Source organism: Lithobates pipiens, unplaced genomic scaffold (genome assembly GCF_037356315.1).
Source record: "Lithobates pipiens isolate NorthernLeopardFrog02 unplaced genomic scaffold, aLitPip1_a1.2 Scaffold_8, whole genome shotgun sequence".
Lineage (NCBI taxonomy): Eukaryota > Metazoa > Chordata > Amphibia > Anura > Ranidae > Lithobates > Lithobates pipiens.
In genome coordinates, this window is record NW_027507903.1 from 634,788,268 (window position 1) to 634,808,383 (window position 20,116).

Genomic DNA, 20,116 nt, shown 5'->3' on the forward strand with positions numbered 1-20,116 from the left:
TATTACCGGACATTGTAATCAGACTGCAGAGCATTGCTCCGTCCCAAGAACATCTCCCCCCTGCAGATCCATATTGACATATTCTGCAGAACATTGCTCCATCCCATCTCCCTCTGACATATCCCTATTGATATATTCTGCAGATCATTGCTCCATCCCATCCTCCTCCTGACATATCCCTATTGATATATTCTGCAGATCATTGCTTCATCCCATCCTCCTCCTGACATATCCCTATTGATATATTCTGCAGAACATTGCTCCATCCCATCTCCCTCTGACATATCCATATTGATATATTCTGCAGAACATTGCTTCATCCCATCCTCCTCCTGACATATCCTTATTGATATATTCTGCAGATCATTGCTCCATCCTATCTCCCTCTGACATATCCATATTGATATATTCTGCAGAATATTGCTTCATCCCATCCTCCTCCTGACAGATCCATATTGATATATTCTGCAGAACATTGCTCCATCCCATCTCCCTCTGACATATCCATATTGATATATTCTGCAGATCATTGCTCCATCCTATCTCCCTCTGACATATCCATATTGATATATTCTGCAGAACATTGCTTCATCCCATCCTCCTCCTGACAGATCCATATTGATATATTCTGCAGAACATTGCTCCATCGCATCTCCCACCTGACATATCCCTATTGATATATTCTGCAGAACATTGCTCCATCCCATCTCCCTCCTGACATATCCATAGTGATATATTCTGCAGAACATTGCTCTGTCCCATCTCCCCCTGACATATATACATACCGATATATTCTGCAGAACATTGCTCCATCCCATCTCCCTCTGACATATCCATATTGATATATTCTGCAGAACATTGCTCCATCCCATCTCCCCCTGACATATATACATACTGATATATTCTGCAGAACATTGCTCCATCCCATCTCCCTCTGACATATCCATATTGATATATTCTGCAGAACATTGCTCCGTCCCATCTCCCTCCTGACATATCCATAGTGATATATTCTGCAGAACATTGATCCGTCCCATCTCCCCCTGACATATATACATACCGATATATTCTGCAGAACATTGCTCTGTCCCATCTCCCTCCTAACATATCCCTATTGATATATTCTGCAGAACATTGCTCCATCCCATCTCCTCCTGACATATCCCTGTTGATATATTCTGCAGAACATTGCTCCATCCCATCTCCCTCCTGACATATCCCTGTTGATATATTCTGCAGAACATTGCTCCGTCCCATTTCCCCCTGACATATATACATGCCGATATATTCTGCAGAACATTGCTCCGTCCCATCTCCCTCTGACATATCCATATTGATATATTCTGCAGAACATTGCTTCATCCCATCTCCCTCCTGACAGATCCATATTGATATATTCTGCAGAACATTGCTCCATCGCATCTCCCACCTGACATATCCCTATTGATATATTCTGCAGAACATTGCTCCATCCCATCTCCCTCCTGACATATCCATAGTGATATATTCTGCAGAACATTGCTCTGTCCCATCTCCCCCTGACATATATACATACCGATATATTTTGCAGAACATTGCTCCATCCCATCTCCCTCCTGACATATCCATAGTGATGAATTCTGCAGAACATTGCTCCATCCCATCTACCTCCTGACCTATCCATATTGATATATTATGCAGAACATTGCTCCGTCCCGTCTCCCCCCGACATATATACATACTGATATATGCTGCAGAAGATTGCACCATCTCATCTCCACCCTGATAGAGCCATATTGATATATTCTGCAGAACATTGCTACATCCCATCTACCTCCTGACATCCATAATAATATATTCTGCAGATCATTGCTCCATTCCATCTCCCCCTGACAAATCCATATATATATATATATATACACAGTGGGGATGGAAACTATTCAGACCCCCTTAAATGTTTCACTCTTTGTTATATTGCAGCCATCTGCTGAAATCATTTAAAGCGGAGGTCCGCCCTAAAGTGGACCTTCCGCTCCTCGGAACCCTCCCCCCCTCCGGCGCCACAATTGGCACCTTTCAGGGGGGAGGGGGGTGCAGGTACCTGTACAGTACAGGTATCTGCACCCACTTCCGGGATAGCTCTCTGCGGAAAGGGGCGTAGATTACGCCCCTTTCCGCAAGTGCCCGCCCCTTTCCGCAAGTGCCCCGCTGCCTGCTGGGAAACACACAGATCCCAGAGGCAGCGGGGACCGTCCTTATTGCGCAGCGCGACTCGCGCATGCGCAGTAGGGAACCGGGAAATGAAGCCGAAAGGCTCCACTTCCTGATTCCCATACCCAAGATGGCGGCGGCAGCACCCGAGAGATGATCTAGAGATCGGCTTTGGGTGCCGACATCGCGGGCGCGCTGGACAGGTAAGTGTCACTATTTTAAAAGTCAGCAGCTGCAGTATTTGTAGCTCCTGGCTTTTAAAAAAAAAAAAAAACGCAGAGTCCCGGCGGACTCCCGCTTTAAGTTCATTATTTTTCCTCATTATTGTACACACAGCACCCCATATTGACAGAAAAACACAGAATTGTTGACATTTTTGCAGATTTATTAAAAAAGAAAAACCTGAAATATCGCATGGTCCTCGGTATTCAGCCCCTTTGCTGCGACACTCATATATATAACTCAGGTGCTGTCCATTTCTTCTGATCATCCTTGAGATGGTTCTACACCTTCATTTGAGTCCAGCTGTGTTTGATTATACTGATTGGACTTGATTAGGAAAGCCACACACCTGTCTATATCAGACCTTACAGCTCACAGTGCATGTCAGAGCAAATGAGAATCATGAGGTCAAAGGAACTGCCTGAAGAGCCCAGAGACAGAATTGTGGCAAGGCACAGATCTGGCCAAGGTTACAAAAAAATTTCTGCTGCACCTAAGGTTCCTAAGAGCCCAGTGACCTCCATAATCCTTAAATGGAAGATGTTTGGGACGACCAGAACCCTTCCTAGAGCTGGCCATCCGACCAAACTGAGCTATCGGGGGAGAAGAGCCTTGGTGAGAGAGGTAAAGAAGAACCCAAAGATCACTGTGGTTGAGCTCCAGAGATGCAGTTGGGAGATTGGAGAAAGTTTTTGAAAGTCAACCATCACTGCAGCCCTTCACCAGTCGGGACTTTATGACAGAGTGGCCCAATGGAAGCTTCTCTTCAATGCAAGACACATGAAAGCCCACATTGAGTTTGCTAAAAAAAAAAACACCTGAAGGACTCCAAGATGGTAAGAAATAAGACTCCCTGGTCTGATGAGACCAAGATAGAACTTTTTAGTCTAAATTCTAAGTGGTATATGTGGAGAAAACCAGGCACTGCTCACCACCTGTCCAATACAGTCCCAACAGTGAAGCATGGTGGTGGCAGCAGCATCATGCTGTGGGGGTGTTTTTCAGCTGCAGGGACAGGACGACTGGTTGCAATCGAGGGAAATATGAATGCGGCCAAGTACAGGGATATCCTGGGTTAAAACCTTCTCCAGAGTGCTCAGGACCTCAGACTGGGCCGAAGGTTTACCTTCCAACAAGACAATGACCCTCAGCACACAGCTAAAATAACGAAGGAGTGGCTTCGCAACAACTCCGTGACTGTTCTTGAATGGCCCAGCCAAAGCCCTGACTTAAACCCAATTGAGCATCTCTGGAGAGACCTAAAAATGGCCGCCCACCAACGTTTACCATCCTACCTGACAGAACTGGAGAGGATCTGCAAGGAGGAATGGCAGAGGATCCCCAAATCCAGATGTGAAAAACTTGTTGCATCTTTCCCAAAAAGACTCATGGCTGTATTAGATCAAAAGGGGGCTTCTACTAAATACTGAGCAAAGGGTCTGAATACTTAGGACCATGTGATATTTCAGTTTTTTTCTTTTCTTAATAAATCTGCAAAAATGTCAACAATTCTGTGTTTTTCTGTCGATATGGGGTGCTGTGTGTATATTAATGAGGAAAAAATGAACTTAAATGATTTTAGCCAATGGCTGCAATATAACAAAAAGTGAAACATTTAAGGGGGTCTGAATACTTCCTGTCCCCACTGTGTGTATGTGTATAATGCAGAACATTGCTCCACCCCATTGCCCCCCTGACAGATCCATATTTATATATTCTGCAGAACATTGCTCCATCCCATTGCCCCCCCCCCCCCCCCCCCGACAGATCCATATTAATATATTATGCAGATATTTCTGGCCTCTCTGAAAATCTGCAGAACATTGCTCTCCATTTTCCCTAAATGATAAGTTCCTCAGTGTCCCCATATATTACCTTTCTTCAGTATGGGGCATCGGGGGCACTCGTTGACTATCTGGACGCTCGTGGTTTTGTCGGCCTCTTGAATGGTCAGACCTTCCGTCTTGTAGGTTTGGATGATATTGATGCTGGCAAGCAGAGTACCCGCCACCTCTCCTTTAGTCAGAGTCTTCACTGTCCCAGTCAGCACTAGGGGTTGGAGGACAGGTAATGGTCACCTTCATGGGTTAAGAATATATGTGCTTTTCTAGTGGCCATAAAGTGGCGTTTTCTCCTGATTGAGGTATTTCAAGAACATACCCCATTATGGCCACTAGATGGAGCTGATGAAAATGATAGATTGTATGGCCTACACATGCTCCCACCTGTACAACCCCCAATATAAATCCAATAGAGCACCTTAAACATAAGGTGGAAAGAAGAGATCAGAAAATCACTAGGTAACTGGAGAACCTGGAATTGTATCTAAAGCCAGATCTTAGCACCCCTGTCAGGTACTTTTGTGTACTTTAGGGGAGATTTCCATTCACTTCCTGTCTAAGAGACCCAACAGAATGTGAGAGGAAATCTTTTCAAACAGGTAATTCTCCTGTTGAATAGCTGTGCCCCCATTGGAAGATTGCTCCTTTCCTCTTGTTCTGGTGACACCAGGACCTATAATCAACTGACCATACCTGAGTGTATCCACAGGATACTATACGTTGGGGGAAGGGGATGCTCTTTTGAGTGTTGAAGGACAGAATACCCTGATGATAATCACTCTATAGTGATAGATGACAGAGATTGAACCTATAGGTTAAAAATTTAATTCTCCCAGTTTCCTCCTACTCTTTTATCACTTTCTTTGCCACTACATTTTCTTTGATAGCCATGACCATCCTGGAGAAGAGTCAACCAGAACCATCAAGATGACCACCCTTGGATTGTCTCCCATAGTTCCCCTATGCACAACTGAGGATGGACATCTTTGTCCTGGAAAAGGATCCTTCCACCCATTCCATTCACCTTCCTGAATGAGATTACACTGATACTGGAGATTTTGTCCATGGACAAGGAACCTTTATAAATAAGATTGTGCTGAGGATGGGCATCTTGGCACTAGACAAGGAACCTTCTACCCACCACCTTCCTGAATGAGATTGTGCTGAAGGTGGACATCTTGGCCCTAGACCAGTGAACTTCTACTTATCCACTTTCTTAAATTAGTTTGTGCTGATGGACATCTTAGCTCTGAACAAGGAACCTTCTACCTATCAACCTTCTTAAATGAGATGAAATGAACTAAGGATGAACATCTTCATGCTGGACAAAGAACCTTCTACCCACTCACTTTCTTAAATGAGATTGTGCTGAGGATTGACATCTTGATCCTGAACAAGGAACCTTCTACCCACCCCACCTTCCTCAATGAGATTGTGCTGAGGATAGACATATTGGCCGCAGACAAAGAACCTTCTATCCATCCACTTTCTTAAATGAGATTCTGCTGAGGATTGACATCTTGATCTTGGACAAGGAACCTTCTACCCACCCCACCTTCCTCAATGAGATTGCGCTGGGGTGGACATTTTGTCCATGGATACAGAACCTTCTACCCAACCATCTTCCTCAATGAGATCAGATTGCGCTGGGGAGGACATTTTGTCCATGGACAAGGCACCTTTTGATTGAGCTGGGGTGGACATCTTTTCCCTGGACAAGGAACTTTCTACCCACCCACCTTACTAAATGCAGTCACATTGAGAATGAACAACTTGCCCTGGCTGGAAAACTTCTACCCATCCCACCTTCCTCAACGAGATTGTGCTGAGGATAGACATACTGGCCACAGACAAGGAATCTTCTGCCCATCCACTTTCTTAAATGAGATTGTGCTGAGGACTGACATCTAGATCCTGGACAAGGAACCTTCTACCCACCCCACCTTCCTCAATGAGATTGCACTGGGGTGGACATTTTGTCCATAGACAAAGAACCTTCTACCCACCCATCTTCCTCATTGAGATTGCACGGGGGTGGACATTTTGTCCATGGACAAAGAACCTTCTACCCACCCATCTTCCTCATTGAGATTGCGCTGGGGTGGACATTTTGTCCATGGACAAAGAACCTTCTACCCACCCATCTTCCTCATTGAGATTGCGCTGGGGTGGACACTTTGTCCATGGACAAAGAACCTTCTACCCACCCATCTTCCTCATTGAGATTGCGCTGGGGTGGAAATTTTGTCCATGGACAAAGAACCTTCTACCCACCCATCTTCCTCATTGAGATTGCGCTGGGGTGGACATTTTGTCCGTGGACAGGGCACCTTCTGATTGCACTGGGGTGAACATCTTTTCCCTGGACAAGGAACCTTCTACCCACCCACCTTACTAAATGCATAGCTCCCAACTGTCCCTGATTTCGAGGGACTGTCCCTGATTTGGAGCAATGTCCCTCTGTCCCTCTTTCCCCCTCATTTGTCCCTCATTTTGGTCTGATCTATATAGTTGTATATAAAATGTACTTTTTATCTTTCAAAAAATGTTTCCCAGTGCTAAACCCTTTATCCAAATTCTAAATTGCTGCATTTGTAAATTTTAAAAGCCAATATAAAGGAATAGTAGTGGTAAAAAAAGCACTTGTGGGTTTAACCAATCTTGTTTTTTTTGTACAGTTCTCCTTTAAGGGGGTGTGGAAGGGGTCATGTCCTATGGCCTATGCCTACATACATTTGATAGTAGATGTCCCTCATTCCCATCTCAAAATGTTGGGAGGTATGTAAATGCAGTCACTTTGAGAATGAACATCTTTCCCTGGAAACGAAACCTTCTAACCACCCACCTTCCTGAATGAGATCGCACTGAGGATAGTCCTCTTGGCCCTGGACAAAATACCTACCACCCACCTTCCTAAATACAATTAATGCTGAGGGTGTATATATCTTGGCACTGGACAAGAAACCTACTACCCACCCACCTTCCTGAACAGGATTTGGGGACCAGTACACATTTTCAGGTGAATGAAAACCAGAAAACCACCCTCCTGACATTCCTTACCGAACTGGTTGGCGCAGTAGTGGGCTCCCAACGTTCCCGTCTTCCGGCACTTCTCTGGACACTTGGCAGGTGAACCTACAATTATCCAAAAGATTAACAAAACGGTATAGTAAGGCGAACAATATCTGGACAGGTCTTAGATTTCAGTGATAGATTAGAGGCTTGTCCCTCGTTCATCCACCCAAATCTTTTATTTTATTATGTAGAAAGTTTAAAACCCGGACAGTCTCTTGGGGACTCTATTGGTGAGATCTCTGGGTCTGCACACCAGCCGTATCCATTATAAGGATTTCCCACCATCCCTATCTGTGTTTCAGAGCCTGTACATTTGTTGTGCCCATTAGAAAGAATTCTCACCATCCCTGTGCTGAGTTCCCAGGTCTGTACACCTGCTGTTCTCATTGTAAGCGTGTAGGTGGTGTCCAGCGTGCGCGGCAGCAATAATACACAAAGATGGGTGCAATGTAATTCTTGTATTGAGGTAATGCAGTAACAGATCACAACAAACCCAGTGGGAAAATTACCCAACCGGGCACACTCATAGTTTCCAACAACGTAAAGGAACGGATTCCAGCTGGACTGACAGCGTCTGTTGAGAGGTGGCAGAATGCAGCCTGGCCGCCTTGTGCCCAATCGGGAAGGTGTCTAGAAGAGCTGCGAACCTATGCTTCCCTCCTCATCAGGAACCTTTCTCTAGAGCTAGTACTGTCCCTCACAGGTAAAGAACCTGTCCGTACTCTAACAAAACTGTGCCAAGCCTGGGAGTCAAAGCCTTAAAAAGGCTCTTCTTGACCCAAGATGGTTGCCAGAGTCATATGGGATGGCGGCATCCAAACGGATCGCTTTCCCAGTGACCAAGGAAACCGTAGAGGAACCACGTTCCTCCTGACTTCTTCTCCATCTGCAGTGCGGCTTTGGATAGCGCCACCTGTAGTGGAGGAAGTAGACTGCGCCTGCCTACAAGCGTGCCTAACATTTGTTTAAATGTTATATATCAGTGATGGCGAACCTTGGCACCCCAGATGTTTTGGAACTACATTTCCCATGATGCTCTAGCACTCTGCAGTGTAGTGGAGCATCATGGGAAATGTAGTTCCAAAACATCTGGGGTGCCAAGGTTCGCCATCACTGTTATATATGGAGAACATAACAGAGCAAGCTGGAGCTACACTGAATACCTACCAGGTGGAGGAACAAGAACACCCCAAGGTGCAGGAACACCAAATCTCTGGAGTACTGAAAATACCCCAAGGTGGGTGAAAACAACAACAGGTGTCACAGCAGAAACACCCCAAGGAACATAAACGCCATAAGAGATCCCCAAGAGGAAAAGCAAGAAAAACCCAAGATAGGTAGGAACACCTTAACCTTCCAGATGAAGTATCGGGAACACCTCAAAATAGGCAGGAACACCCACAATACCTAGATGAAGGACTAGGATTACCACGCGGTGAGCAGAAACGCTCCAAGGTGAGTGGTAACACATAAAACTCACAAGTGGAGCAGCAGGAACATCCCAAGATCCTCAAGGGCATAGCCATTAAAAATTAATGTGGAGATCTTACTGTAGAAGTCCTCAAAAGATCAAATTGGATAACTATTTTACCAGCCTCCACTTGCAATTGAATTTCTGCCTTGGGTGGATGGAAACATTAATCTTAAAGTTCAGCCCAGAAATTTTAACTTTTTAGTCACCTGCAGGAGCTGGCAGATTGTCACGTTTAGGTTTTGCCTCCTTGGTGGGTCTGGGTTTTAAGGTGGGCTTAGCTGTTGCCGGCTTTGAGCTGGGCTTGGGTGTGGTTGGTTTTGGGGTGGGCTTAGCTGTGGCCGGCTTTGGGCTTGGCTTGGGTGTGGTTGGCTTTGGAGTGGGCTTGAGTGCAGCTTTGGGGGTCGGTTTGGGTTTAGCTGGTGGTTTAATCCCATCTGGGCGGCTCACTGTGCCCACACTGGTTGCTTTGGTTTTTGATTCGGGGTCCACCTTCGGGACTTCCGATGCATCCTTCATTCTGTAGGTGACATCAAATCCCCCCGCCGTCACACTGAGGTCAGATATGAACTGCACCAGCATCTCATTGCCTTCGGAGTAGACCGTCCTGAAAGAAACAAAAATAGCATGAAACCCTCTGAAAGGGCCAGTCCTCCAAAAACTGATTCTTCACTTCTGGCTGGAGAGTAGACTCACCAACTGGGACCTAAGATCTCCTGAGGACAAAAGTATGGACGTCTCTGCATAAATATATAGCAATAATAGTGTTTGGCTGTGCTGGCACAACAGAGTATAAGTTTCTCTGGTAGAGACTGGTGTGACTGGCTCAGTGATCTCTGTACATCATTGCGGCATATGTCAGAGCTATATAAATGTATAGTAATATTAGTGTGTGACTGTGAGGGGGGGAACATTAGAGTGTAAGCTCCTCTGGTACAGAGTCTGATGTGACTGGCTCAGTGTTCTCTGTACAGCACTGCGGTATATGTCAGAGCTATATAAATGTATAATAATAATAGTGTGTGACTGTGTGTGTGTGTGTGTGTGTGTGGGGGGGCATTAGAGTGTAAGCTCCTCTGGTGCAGAAACTGATGTGTCAGTGTTCTCTATACAGTACTGTCAGAGCTATATAGCTTGTGATGGGTACATTGGAGTATCAGCTCCTTGATATCTAATCACTGCCCTCACTTTGGTGGGGTGTCTCCACAGTATTTTCCGATTTGATGGTTGTTGTCCATCTGTCCTCCATTGAACACGGCCAGGTAATCGTAGCGGCAATAACTGTCCTCTTCGATGTCAAACTTTCCAAATACTAGCTCAATCACCTGACAAATAGAAGATATTGGGATGTTTTTATAAAAAAAAAAAAAAAAAAAAGAAAAAGCTATTCGTGCAGTGAAAGAGTACCTTTGTTCTGTGCTAGTTTAATGCTTTTCATTATGTTAAAAAGGAAAATACTGCATTTGGCCACTAGAGGGAGCTAAGTATTATAGAAATTTCATAGTATACTTGGTGTGTCATCTAGTGGCCAAATGTGGTATTTACAACGGAAAATACCACATTTGGCCACTAGATGGAGCTAAGTACTATAGGGATTTCATATAATATTTAGTGGCATCTAGTGGCCAAATGTGACATTTTCAATTTTAAATCAATGAAATACATATTTGACACAGAAGAAATGTATATTTAATTTTATTGGGTGAATTGCTATGTTTTATACATTTTTTTTTTTAAATATAATTTTTTTCCCTTTTGATACAGACGAATGTACATTTATCTTCATTGGGTGAACTGCTATGTTATACGTTTAAAAAAAAATACACCCCTATGTGTAACGGTAGTAACTGTCCTCTTCGACGTCAAACTTTCCAAATCAATCACGTGAAAATTAAGAAGATATTGGGATGTATTTTTTAAAAAAGCAATTTGTCCGTCCAGTGAAAGTGTATCTTTGTTCTGTGCTAGTTTAATGCTTTTCATTGCATTAAAAAAGAAAATACAGCATTTGGCCACTAGAGGGAGCTAAGTATCATAGAAATGTCATAGTATACTTGGTGTCGTCTAGTGGCCAATTGTGGTATTTAAAACTGAAAATATCACATTTGGCCACTAGATGGAGCTAAGTACTATAGGGATTTCATATAATATTTGGTGCCATCTAGTGGCCAAATGTGACATTTTCAATTTTAAATGGGCGGCACAGTGGTATAGTGGTTAGCACTCTTGCCTAGCAGTAAGAAGGGTCGCTGGTTAAAATCCCAACTACGACTCTACCTGCCTGGAGTTTGCATGTTCTCCCTGTGCCTGCGTGGGTTTCCTCCGGGTACTCCGGTTTCCTCCCACACTCCAAAGACATGCAGGTAGGTTAATTGGCTTCTGTCCGAAATTGGCCCTAGTATACGAATGGGGACCTTGGATTGTGGGCTCCTTGAGGGTAGGGACCGATGTGAGTGTGTAATGTACAGGGATAGGGAACAATTGTAGACACTCAGGTTGAACTGGATGGACTGGTGTCTTTATTCAACCTTACTAACTATAACTATGAAATCAATGAAATATGAATTAGCAGGTAGGTTTTTTTGCCTTTTGACACAGAAGGAATGCACATTTAAATTTAATTGGGTGAATTGCTATGTTTTATATGTTAAAAAAAATAAATTACACCCCTATGTGTCAGTACAGATTATTATTATACAGGATTTATATATCGCCGACAGTTTACGCAGCACTTTACAACATGAGGGCAGACAGCACAATTACAATAGAATTCAATACAGGGGGGAATCAGAGAGATATTACAAGTATGGGGTCACAGACAATCACTTACCTGGTCTTTTGGGGCGACGATATGCCAGGAGCAGCTGATTCCACTGGGGTAATTCGTTTTGGGCCAGTTTGGGCTTGTTATACTTCCCTGAGGCTTCTCCATCTTCCCTCCACAGAAGAGATTCTCTAACCCGACAAAGAGAGTTATCACCATTGTACACAAACCAGAGTAATAAATGTGACAGTATATGTAATATGTGCGTGTCACGCAGCAGGAAGAGGTGAGCAATTGCTACACCGGTGTCACCGTCTCACCGTTAAGCGCTGGTGCTCCTGCTGAGTACCAGGCTATGAAGCCGCGCCCCCCGGTCTCCTCGTCCGATCCCATCTCCAGCATCATCTGAGGTCCGGTAGACATAATGGTGCCGGGTCGGAAGGTTCCGCAGACTCGCGCCAGCCTCTGGGATTTCTCGCTGTGCCCGTTGTAGATGTTGAGGTAATCATACCGACAGCCGGGGTCTGCCTCCATATCCAGAAGTCGGAATGACAGGACCACGATGTTACCCTCTGGAACCTGACGTGAGCAAAAAAAGGCAGCGCTTAAAGGGTGACTCCTCTCTGATTAGAAACCAACAACCGCTAATGTGCTAATCCCGTGTCCAGCTATGCATCTGCATCCGTCCTCTTTACTAAGGGGGGGGGGGGGGGTCTATTTATAAAACATTCACTGTGCGATTGTCTCGTTTCCTACAACCGTCATGAATCATCCCCATTATGTGTCTAATACGTTTTCTTCTTAGACTGTCAGCTCCATCTAGTGGCCATAAGGCAGTATTGGCCTGAAACATTAGCTTATGGCCCCTAGAGGGCTCTGAGATTGTCAGCTCCATCTAGTGGCCATAAGGCAGTATTTGCCTGAAACTTTAGCTTATGGCCACTAGAGGGCTCTGAGATTGCCAGCTCCATCTAGTGGCCATAAGACAGTATTTGCCTGAAACATTAGCTTATGGCCACTAGAGGGCTCTGAGGCCATAAGGTAGTATTTGCCTGAAACGTTAGCTTATGGCCACTAGAGGGCTCTGAGATTGCTAGCTCCATCTAGTGGCCATAAGGCAGTATTTGCCTGAAACTTTAGCTTATGGCCACTAGAGGGCTCTGAGATTGCCAGCTCCATGTAGTGGCCATAAGTCAGTATTTGCCTGAAACATTTGCTTATGGCCACTAGAGGGCTCTGAGATTGCTAGCTCCATCTAGTGGCCATAAGGCAGTATTTGCCTGAAACTTTAGCTTATGGCCACTTGAGGGCTCTGAGATTGCCAGCTCCATCTAGTGGCCATAATGCAGTATTTGCCTGATACATTAGCTTATGGCCACTAGAGGGCACTGAGATTGTCAGCTCCATCTAGTGGCCATAATGCAGTATTTGCCTGAAACATTAGCTTATGGCCACTAGAGGGCTCTGAAGGCAGTATTTGCCAGAAATATTAGATTATGGCCACTAGAGGGCTCTGAGATTGTCACAACTCCATCTAGTAGCCACAAGGCAGTATTTGCCTGAAACATTAGCCTGTGGCCACTAGATGGTGCTGAGATTGCCAGCTCCATCTAGTGGGCATAAGGCAGTATTTGCCTGAAACATTAGCTTATGGCCACTAGAGGCCTCTGAGATGGTCAGCTTCATCTAGTGGCCAAGGCACTATTTGCCTGAAACATTAGATTATGGCAAGTAGAGGGCTCTGAAGGCAGTATTTACCTGAAATATTAGATTATGGCCACTAGTGGGTGCTGAGATTGTCAGCTCCATCTAGTGGCAATAAGGCAGTATTTTCCTGCAGCATTAGATTATTGCCACTAGGGGGCTCTGAGATGGTCAGCCTCCATCTAGTGGCCATAAGGCAGTATTTGCCTGAAACATTAGCTTATGGCCACTAGAGGGCTCTGAGATGGCCAGCTTTATCTAGTGGCCAAGGCAGTATTTGCCTGAAACATTAGATTATGGCCACTAGAGGGCTCTGAAGGCAGTATTTACCTGCGATATTAGATTATGGCCACTAGAGGGTGCTGAGATTGTCAGCTCCATCTAGTGGCCATAAGGCAGTATTTGCCTGCAACATTAGCTTATGGCCACTAGAGGGCTCTGAGATTGTCAGCTCCATCTAGTGGCCATAAGACAGTATTTGCCTGCAACATTATTTTTTTATTTTTTATAAGATAGACCCCATCATCACGCTGTTTGACATTACAGCTCATGCAGGAGCAGAGTAGGGAAATCTCAATTTCTCTGTCGCCCTACACAGCAGTCAGATTTTTGGGACTCCTCCCCAAATAGGGTCATATGATGGGTGGAGCTTAGCTGGATCATGGCATAAACTTAAAGCTGAACTCCAGGCAGATATGAAAGGAAATTTATTGCAGCTTTGAATAAATAATTAATGGAGTCTATGTATAAAACTTTCGCTGTGTGAATATGACAAAAATCTGCACAATTAGACAGAGAATTGCCGCATTATCTCTCCTATGTGTAGTTCCTATATCATCAGCGCCATCTAGTGGCTATAATGCTTCCCCCCCCCAGAAATTCTTCAATCAGTAAAAAAAAATAAAAAACAAGTCGTGGCCACTAGATGGCGCTGGTAATACAGGAAACACATATAATAGGGGAAGCACAGAAATTTTCATCCTGTTTGTCACATTTGCTCAAGGAACATTTCATACAGAGACCCCATGATCTTTTTATATAATGCAAACAGTGTACATATCTGCATTTTACCTTTTGCAGACACTGTACAGCTAAGCTGAGAGAGGGAGAAGCAGCACAAGGAGCCAATCAGTTGTGCTCACGTGTTAACAAGGAGCATGCCGATAGAAGGAGAGAGCAGAGTGACAGACAGATGAGCCCATCAGTTTTGCCACTTCTCCTTTCTCTTTCAAATCACAAGCTGGGGAGGGGGGGGGGGACATGAAAAAAAATCTGTACTCCTGCCCTACCAAGGCAGGGCTGCGCTGTGTGGCAGGGCTGTGTAAATCTCAGGACTGGATGGACAGGGATAAAAAAAAAAAATCCTTTAGCAGATAAAGCAGGATCTGGATAAAGAGGAGCACAAGCATCGTCCTTACCGTGATCTTCCAGGTGCACTTCTTATTGTGTGGGTAGTAATTCGGGAACCCCTCGCTGGCCACATACCCAGAATCCCCTGTGAGTTCTCCTCCGCACAGGAACACGGGCCTGGGGGTGGGAGGAGGGAAGGGAAAGGTTATCAAATCTCGATGAGTGAAAGTGAGAATTCATTTTTTGGAGGAAAATGAAGACATTTTGGAGAAATCTGATCGTTCTGTTCAAGAGATTGGAGTCGGTGGGCACAATGGGGGCATCAAGGTGGGCAACGGGCCGCCTACTGCAGAATGCCTCAATGAATGAAAATATGTGCATGGCATGTGATGTGAATGGGTCCTTAGTATTAGTGTTAGCAGTAAGGCGAGTGATAGCAAAAAGGTTAGTGTTAGGGGTGATGGATAGTGTTAGCATTAGTGTTAGGGCTGGCAATAGGACTAGTGTTAGGCAAGGCATAGTGTTAGCATAAGGGTATTAGGTGTAAGGGTTAGTGTTAGGATTAGTGTTAGAGATAGGTTTAGCATCAGGGTTAGTGTTAGGGATAATATTAAGGATAGTGTTAGGGTTACCAATAGGGATAGTGTTATGGTTACCAATAGGGATAGTGTTAGGGTTACCAATAGGGATAGTGTTAGGGTTACCAATAGGGATAGTGTTAGGGTTACCATTAACGTTAGTGTTAATATTAGGGATAGTGTTAGGGTTACCATTGGAGATAGAGTTAGGGTTAATATTAGAAATAGTGTTAGGTTTACCATTAGGTATAGTGTTAGGTTAATATTAGGGATAATGCTAGGGTTATCAATAAGGACAGTATTAGGGATACCACTAGGTATAGTGTTAGGGTTACCATTAGGGATAGTCTTAGGTTTACTATTAGGAATAGTGTTAGGGTTAATATTAGGAATGGTACTAGGATTATTAAGGTTAGTGTTAGTAAGTTATTGTTAGGGATAGAGTTAGTGTTAGCATTGGGGTTAGGGTTAGCACTAGGGGAGAATAAGCATTAGGGTAAGTATGAGAGATATGGTTAGCCCTAGGGGTAGTGTTAGGGATTGGGGGGGGGGATTAGTGCTAAGGTTTGCACTAGGGTTAGGCTTAGTGTTGGGGTTAGCTTTAAAGAAAAATGTTAGAGGTATGGTTAGCTCTAGGGGTAGTGTTAGGGTTAGGGTAAGCCTTATGGTTATAGGTAATGTTAGGGTTGGCTTTGTTTATAGTGTTAGGGTAAGAGAATTAGGGCTAACATTAGAGTTAGAGTTCATGTTAGGGTTAGTTGTAGGGGTAGTGCAAGGGTAAGAGAATTAGTGTTAGGGTTATCGGGGGATTGGAGATTCGCTGTCCAAGGGCCTCGGCTATGGAATGCTCTACCAATCAACATCCGTCTGGAAGAAAATCACCTGGCTTTTAGGAAAAAACTCAAGACCTTCCTCTTTTAGCAGATGATCAAAGCTCACCACAGCGCCTAGAGGCAATTCAGTTCGCATTGTGCGCTATACAGGTATTTCATTCATTCATTCATTCTTCATTAGGGTTACAGTTATTGTTAGCTCTAGGGAGAGAGTTAAGGGTAGCATCAGATTTATTGTTAAGATTAGCGTTACTGTTATACTTAGGTGATACTGGGGTGAGAGGATGCTTATGCAAAAATTCATATTTGTTTCCTTTATCGCCCTGTGCTGATATGTAGTGTGTCAGGGGTCCAACAATAAGTGGAGGGTGGAAAACCTTTCACTGCAGCGCCACCTCTCACACCAGAGGGGGTTAAATACACAGACAAATTCTTTCTTTCCTTTCCTTTTTTCCCTTCCATCCTCCCTTCCTCCTTTCCTTCCATCTATCCTTCCTTCCTCCTTTCCTTCCATCTATCCTTCCTTCTTCCTTTTCTTCCATCTGTCCTTCCTTCTTCCTTTCCTTCCATCTGTCCTTCCTTTCCTTCCATCTGTCCTTCCTTCTTCCTTTCCTTCCATCTGTCCTTCCTTCTTCCTTTCCTCCCTTCCTTGTTCCTTGTCTTCCTTTCTTCTTTACTACTTTTCTTATTTCCCTCCTTCTTTCTTTACTCCTTTCTATTCCTTTCCTTCCGTCTTTCCTTTCCTTCCTTTCTTCTTTACTCATTTCTTTACTTCCTACCTTTTATCTTCTCCTCCTTCCTCCTTTCCTTTCATCTTTCATTCTTCCCTTCCTCCTTTTCCTGCTTCTGTCTTTCCTTCCTCCTGTCATCTGCCCCTTCTTCCTCCTTTCCTTCCTTCTGTCATCTGCCCCTTCTTCCTCCTTTCCTTCCTTCTGTCATCTGCCCCTTCTTCCTCCTTTCCTTCCTTTCTCCTTTCATTCCTTTCTTATTTACTCCTCTCTTCTTCCCTTCCTTCCTTTCATCTGCCCCTCCTTCCTCCTTTCCTTTCATCTTTCATTCTTCCCTTCCTCCTTTTCCTGCTTCTGTCTTTCCTTCCTCCTGTCATCTGCCCCTTCTTCCTCCTTTCCTTCCTTCTGTCATCTGCCCCTTCTTCCTCCTTTCCTTCCTTTCTCCTTTCATTCCTTTCTTCTTTACTCCTCTCTTCTTCCCTTCCTTCCTTTCATCTGCCCCTCCTTCCTCCTTTCCCTCCTTCTGTCTTTCCTTCCTCCTGTACTTCCTTCTGTCCTTCATTCTTCCTTTCCTTCCTTCCTTCCTTCCTTCCTTGCTTCTTATATTCCTTTTTCATTTCCTTTCCTTTCTCTCTTCCTTCTTTTCTTCTTCCCTTTCTCATTTCCTTCCTTTCTTCTTTCCTTTCTTCTTTCTTTCCTTTCTCCTTTCCTTTCTCCTTCTCCTTTCCTTTTTCTTTCTCCTTTCCTTTTTCTTTCCTTTCTCCGTTCCTTCTTTTCTCCTTTCTCATTTTCTTACTCTCTTCTTTACTATGTTCCTTCTTTCCCTCCTTCCTTTTTTAATCATTTTTTCCCTTCCTTGCACTGGGGTGGTGGGATGAGGACATAAGAGACCCCCCAATAGTTACTCTTCATACAGGACAGTGGGCGGGGCTGGGAACAAGGTCTCCGGTTCAGAAAGGATGATGTTCCCAGGACACCAGATGATGAAGTTATAATCGGAGAGTTAAAGACCAGCTCCAGCCAATAAGATAATTACACATGTGAGAATAATGATACACTTGTGACCCCCTGCCTGGGACTGTAAAGAATTAACAAGGGGGACACCATCTTTCAGATGCTGGAATTGTGTCACTGCCCCGCCCCCTTCCAGCTCTTAGAATAACTAGAGAAAATGACCAAACTGGCCACACCCACCCAACTCCCTCCCCTCATCTATTCACCGACATTCCCCCTCTTCCGACATAGCTTACAGAGAAGACACGCTCACTGCAAGCCTGATTTTATCTGTCAGCTAGTGTGTGAAATGAAAAGCGATCTGTAACTTTGGAAGGAATACACAAGAGATCTAGCGGCTGATCTGTGGTCACCGAGCCCGGGATGTTTGTGGAGGGAAGATGGAGAGATGAGATGAGAGATTAGCAGAGCTGACATCTGGTAACACTTCATGATGGGAATTCCAAACATTGCTGGTTTTACTTCAACCTGTCATTTCCAGACTCTGCTATCTAAATTTATATATCACATTGTGAAATAGAGGTGGGGGGCGGGGGGTACACTTATAGATTATAGAACTTGTTTTCATAGCTCTGACATATACCGCAGTGCTGTACAGAGAACCCTGAGCCAGTCACATCAGTCTCAGTACCTTAGGAGCTTACACTCTAATGTCCCCCCTACCCCACAGTCACACACTATTATTATTATACAAACAGCATCATGAAGGCCAAGGAACACACCAGACAGGTCAGGGATAGAGTTGTGTAGAAGTATAAAGCAGGGTTAGGTTATAAAAACATATCCCAAGCTTTGAACATCTCACGGAGCTCTGTTCAATCCATCATCCAAAAATGGAAAGAGTATGGCACAACTGCAAACCTACCAAGACATGGCCGTCCACCTAAACTGACCAGCCGGGCAAGGAGAGCATTCATCAGAGAAGAGCCAAGAGGCCCATGGTAACTCTGGAGGAGCTGCAGAGATCCACAGCTCAGGTGGGAGAATCTATCCACAGGACAACTATTAAGCCGCGTACAAACGGTACGATTGTTGGACAACTGAGCGTCTGATTTTTGTCAAAAGGGCGTGTGCCCTGATCTTGTTTTGCATACTAACGTTTTAAACAAATTGTTGTGCCTCAAACATAGTGACGTACTACGAGGAATTTTAGCTCTTGAGCACCACCCTTTGGGCCCCTTCTGCTAATTTCGTGTTTGGTGAGCATTGGTTCCGAGTGTGTGTGTTTGTACTTTCGACTTTTGTGTGACGGATTTATGTACCGACCATCCGAAAATCTGACTCTGACTTTGTTGGCCGAAAATTGGGAAACAATTGTTGAAAGGAGCGTACTAATGGTAAGAACTTTGGACAACAGCCTATCAAACCACAATCCCCTTCTGATTTTCGTACCGTGTGTACGACGAGGCTTTAGCCGTGCTCTCCACAAATCTGGCCTTTATGGAAGAGTGACAAGAAGAAAGCAATTGGTGAAATAAAGCCATAAGAAGTCCTGTTTGCAGTTTGTGAGAAGCCATGTGGAGGACACAGCAAACATGTGGAAGAAGGTGCTCTGGTCAGATGAGACCAAAATGTAACTTTTTGGCCTAAAAGTAAAACGCTATGTGTGGCGGAAAATTAACACTGCACATCACCCTGAACACACCATCCATGCAGTGCATACTAGCTCATTATGCCTTTTGACTTACAGGTTTTAAAAAATTTATATATACAGGTATACAACAGATTTAAGTATGGTCCTCAGCTCCATTTAGTGTTCAAATCATTGAGTATAAATAGAAAATATCGCATTTGGCCACTAGATGGTGTTGAGTATCATAGAGAATAAGTATGTTCCTCAGCTCTATCTAGTGGACATAAGGTCGTAATCCATTGATCTAAATGATCTTAAATGGAAAATACCACATTTGGCCACTAGATGGTGCAGAGTATCACAGATATTAAGTATGCTCTTCGGCACCATCGAGTGGCCATAAGGCTGCAAAGTATTGGTTTTACATGTAAAATACTGCATTTGTCCACTAGATGGCGCTGAGTATAATAGAGAATAAGTATGTTCCTCAGCTCTATCTAGTGGCCATAAGGTTGTAAAACATTGATTTTAAATGGAAAATACTGCATTTGGACACTAGATAGCGCTGGGTATCACAAATCTTAACACCTTTCTGGTGGCCACGCGCATATTTGTGGCCTATCCGCAGGCGGGCATTGATGTCGACTGGGCGCATATATGCATATATGTATATATATATATATATATATATATATATATATATATATATATATACATACATGTATGTAAACAGTTGACTGTGCTGAGAGCGTGCTCCCTGCATGATTCCAACA

General features: G+C 44.2%; 1 protein-coding gene across 1 annotated transcript in view; it reads right to left on the minus strand.

The window, feature by feature from the left end:
* LOC143961555 (procollagen C-endopeptidase enhancer 2-like) overlaps positions 1-20,116 on the minus strand; it is a 40,772-nt gene that overhangs the window by 689 nt on the left and 19,967 nt on the right. The window contains exons 2-8 of the mRNA XM_077470863.1: positions 14,686-14,794; positions 11,884-12,142; positions 11,630-11,754; positions 9,988-10,124; positions 9,009-9,406; positions 7,314-7,388; positions 4,288-4,461 (exon numbers count right to left, since the gene is read on the minus strand). Of these exons, the coding sequence (XP_077326989.1) occupies positions 4,288-4,461; positions 7,314-7,388; positions 9,009-9,406; positions 9,988-10,124; positions 11,630-11,754; positions 11,884-12,142; positions 14,686-14,794 (1,277 nt within the window). The remainder of the gene's footprint in view (positions 1-4,287; positions 4,462-7,313; positions 7,389-9,008; positions 9,407-9,987; positions 10,125-11,629; positions 11,755-11,883; positions 12,143-14,685; positions 14,795-20,116) is intronic.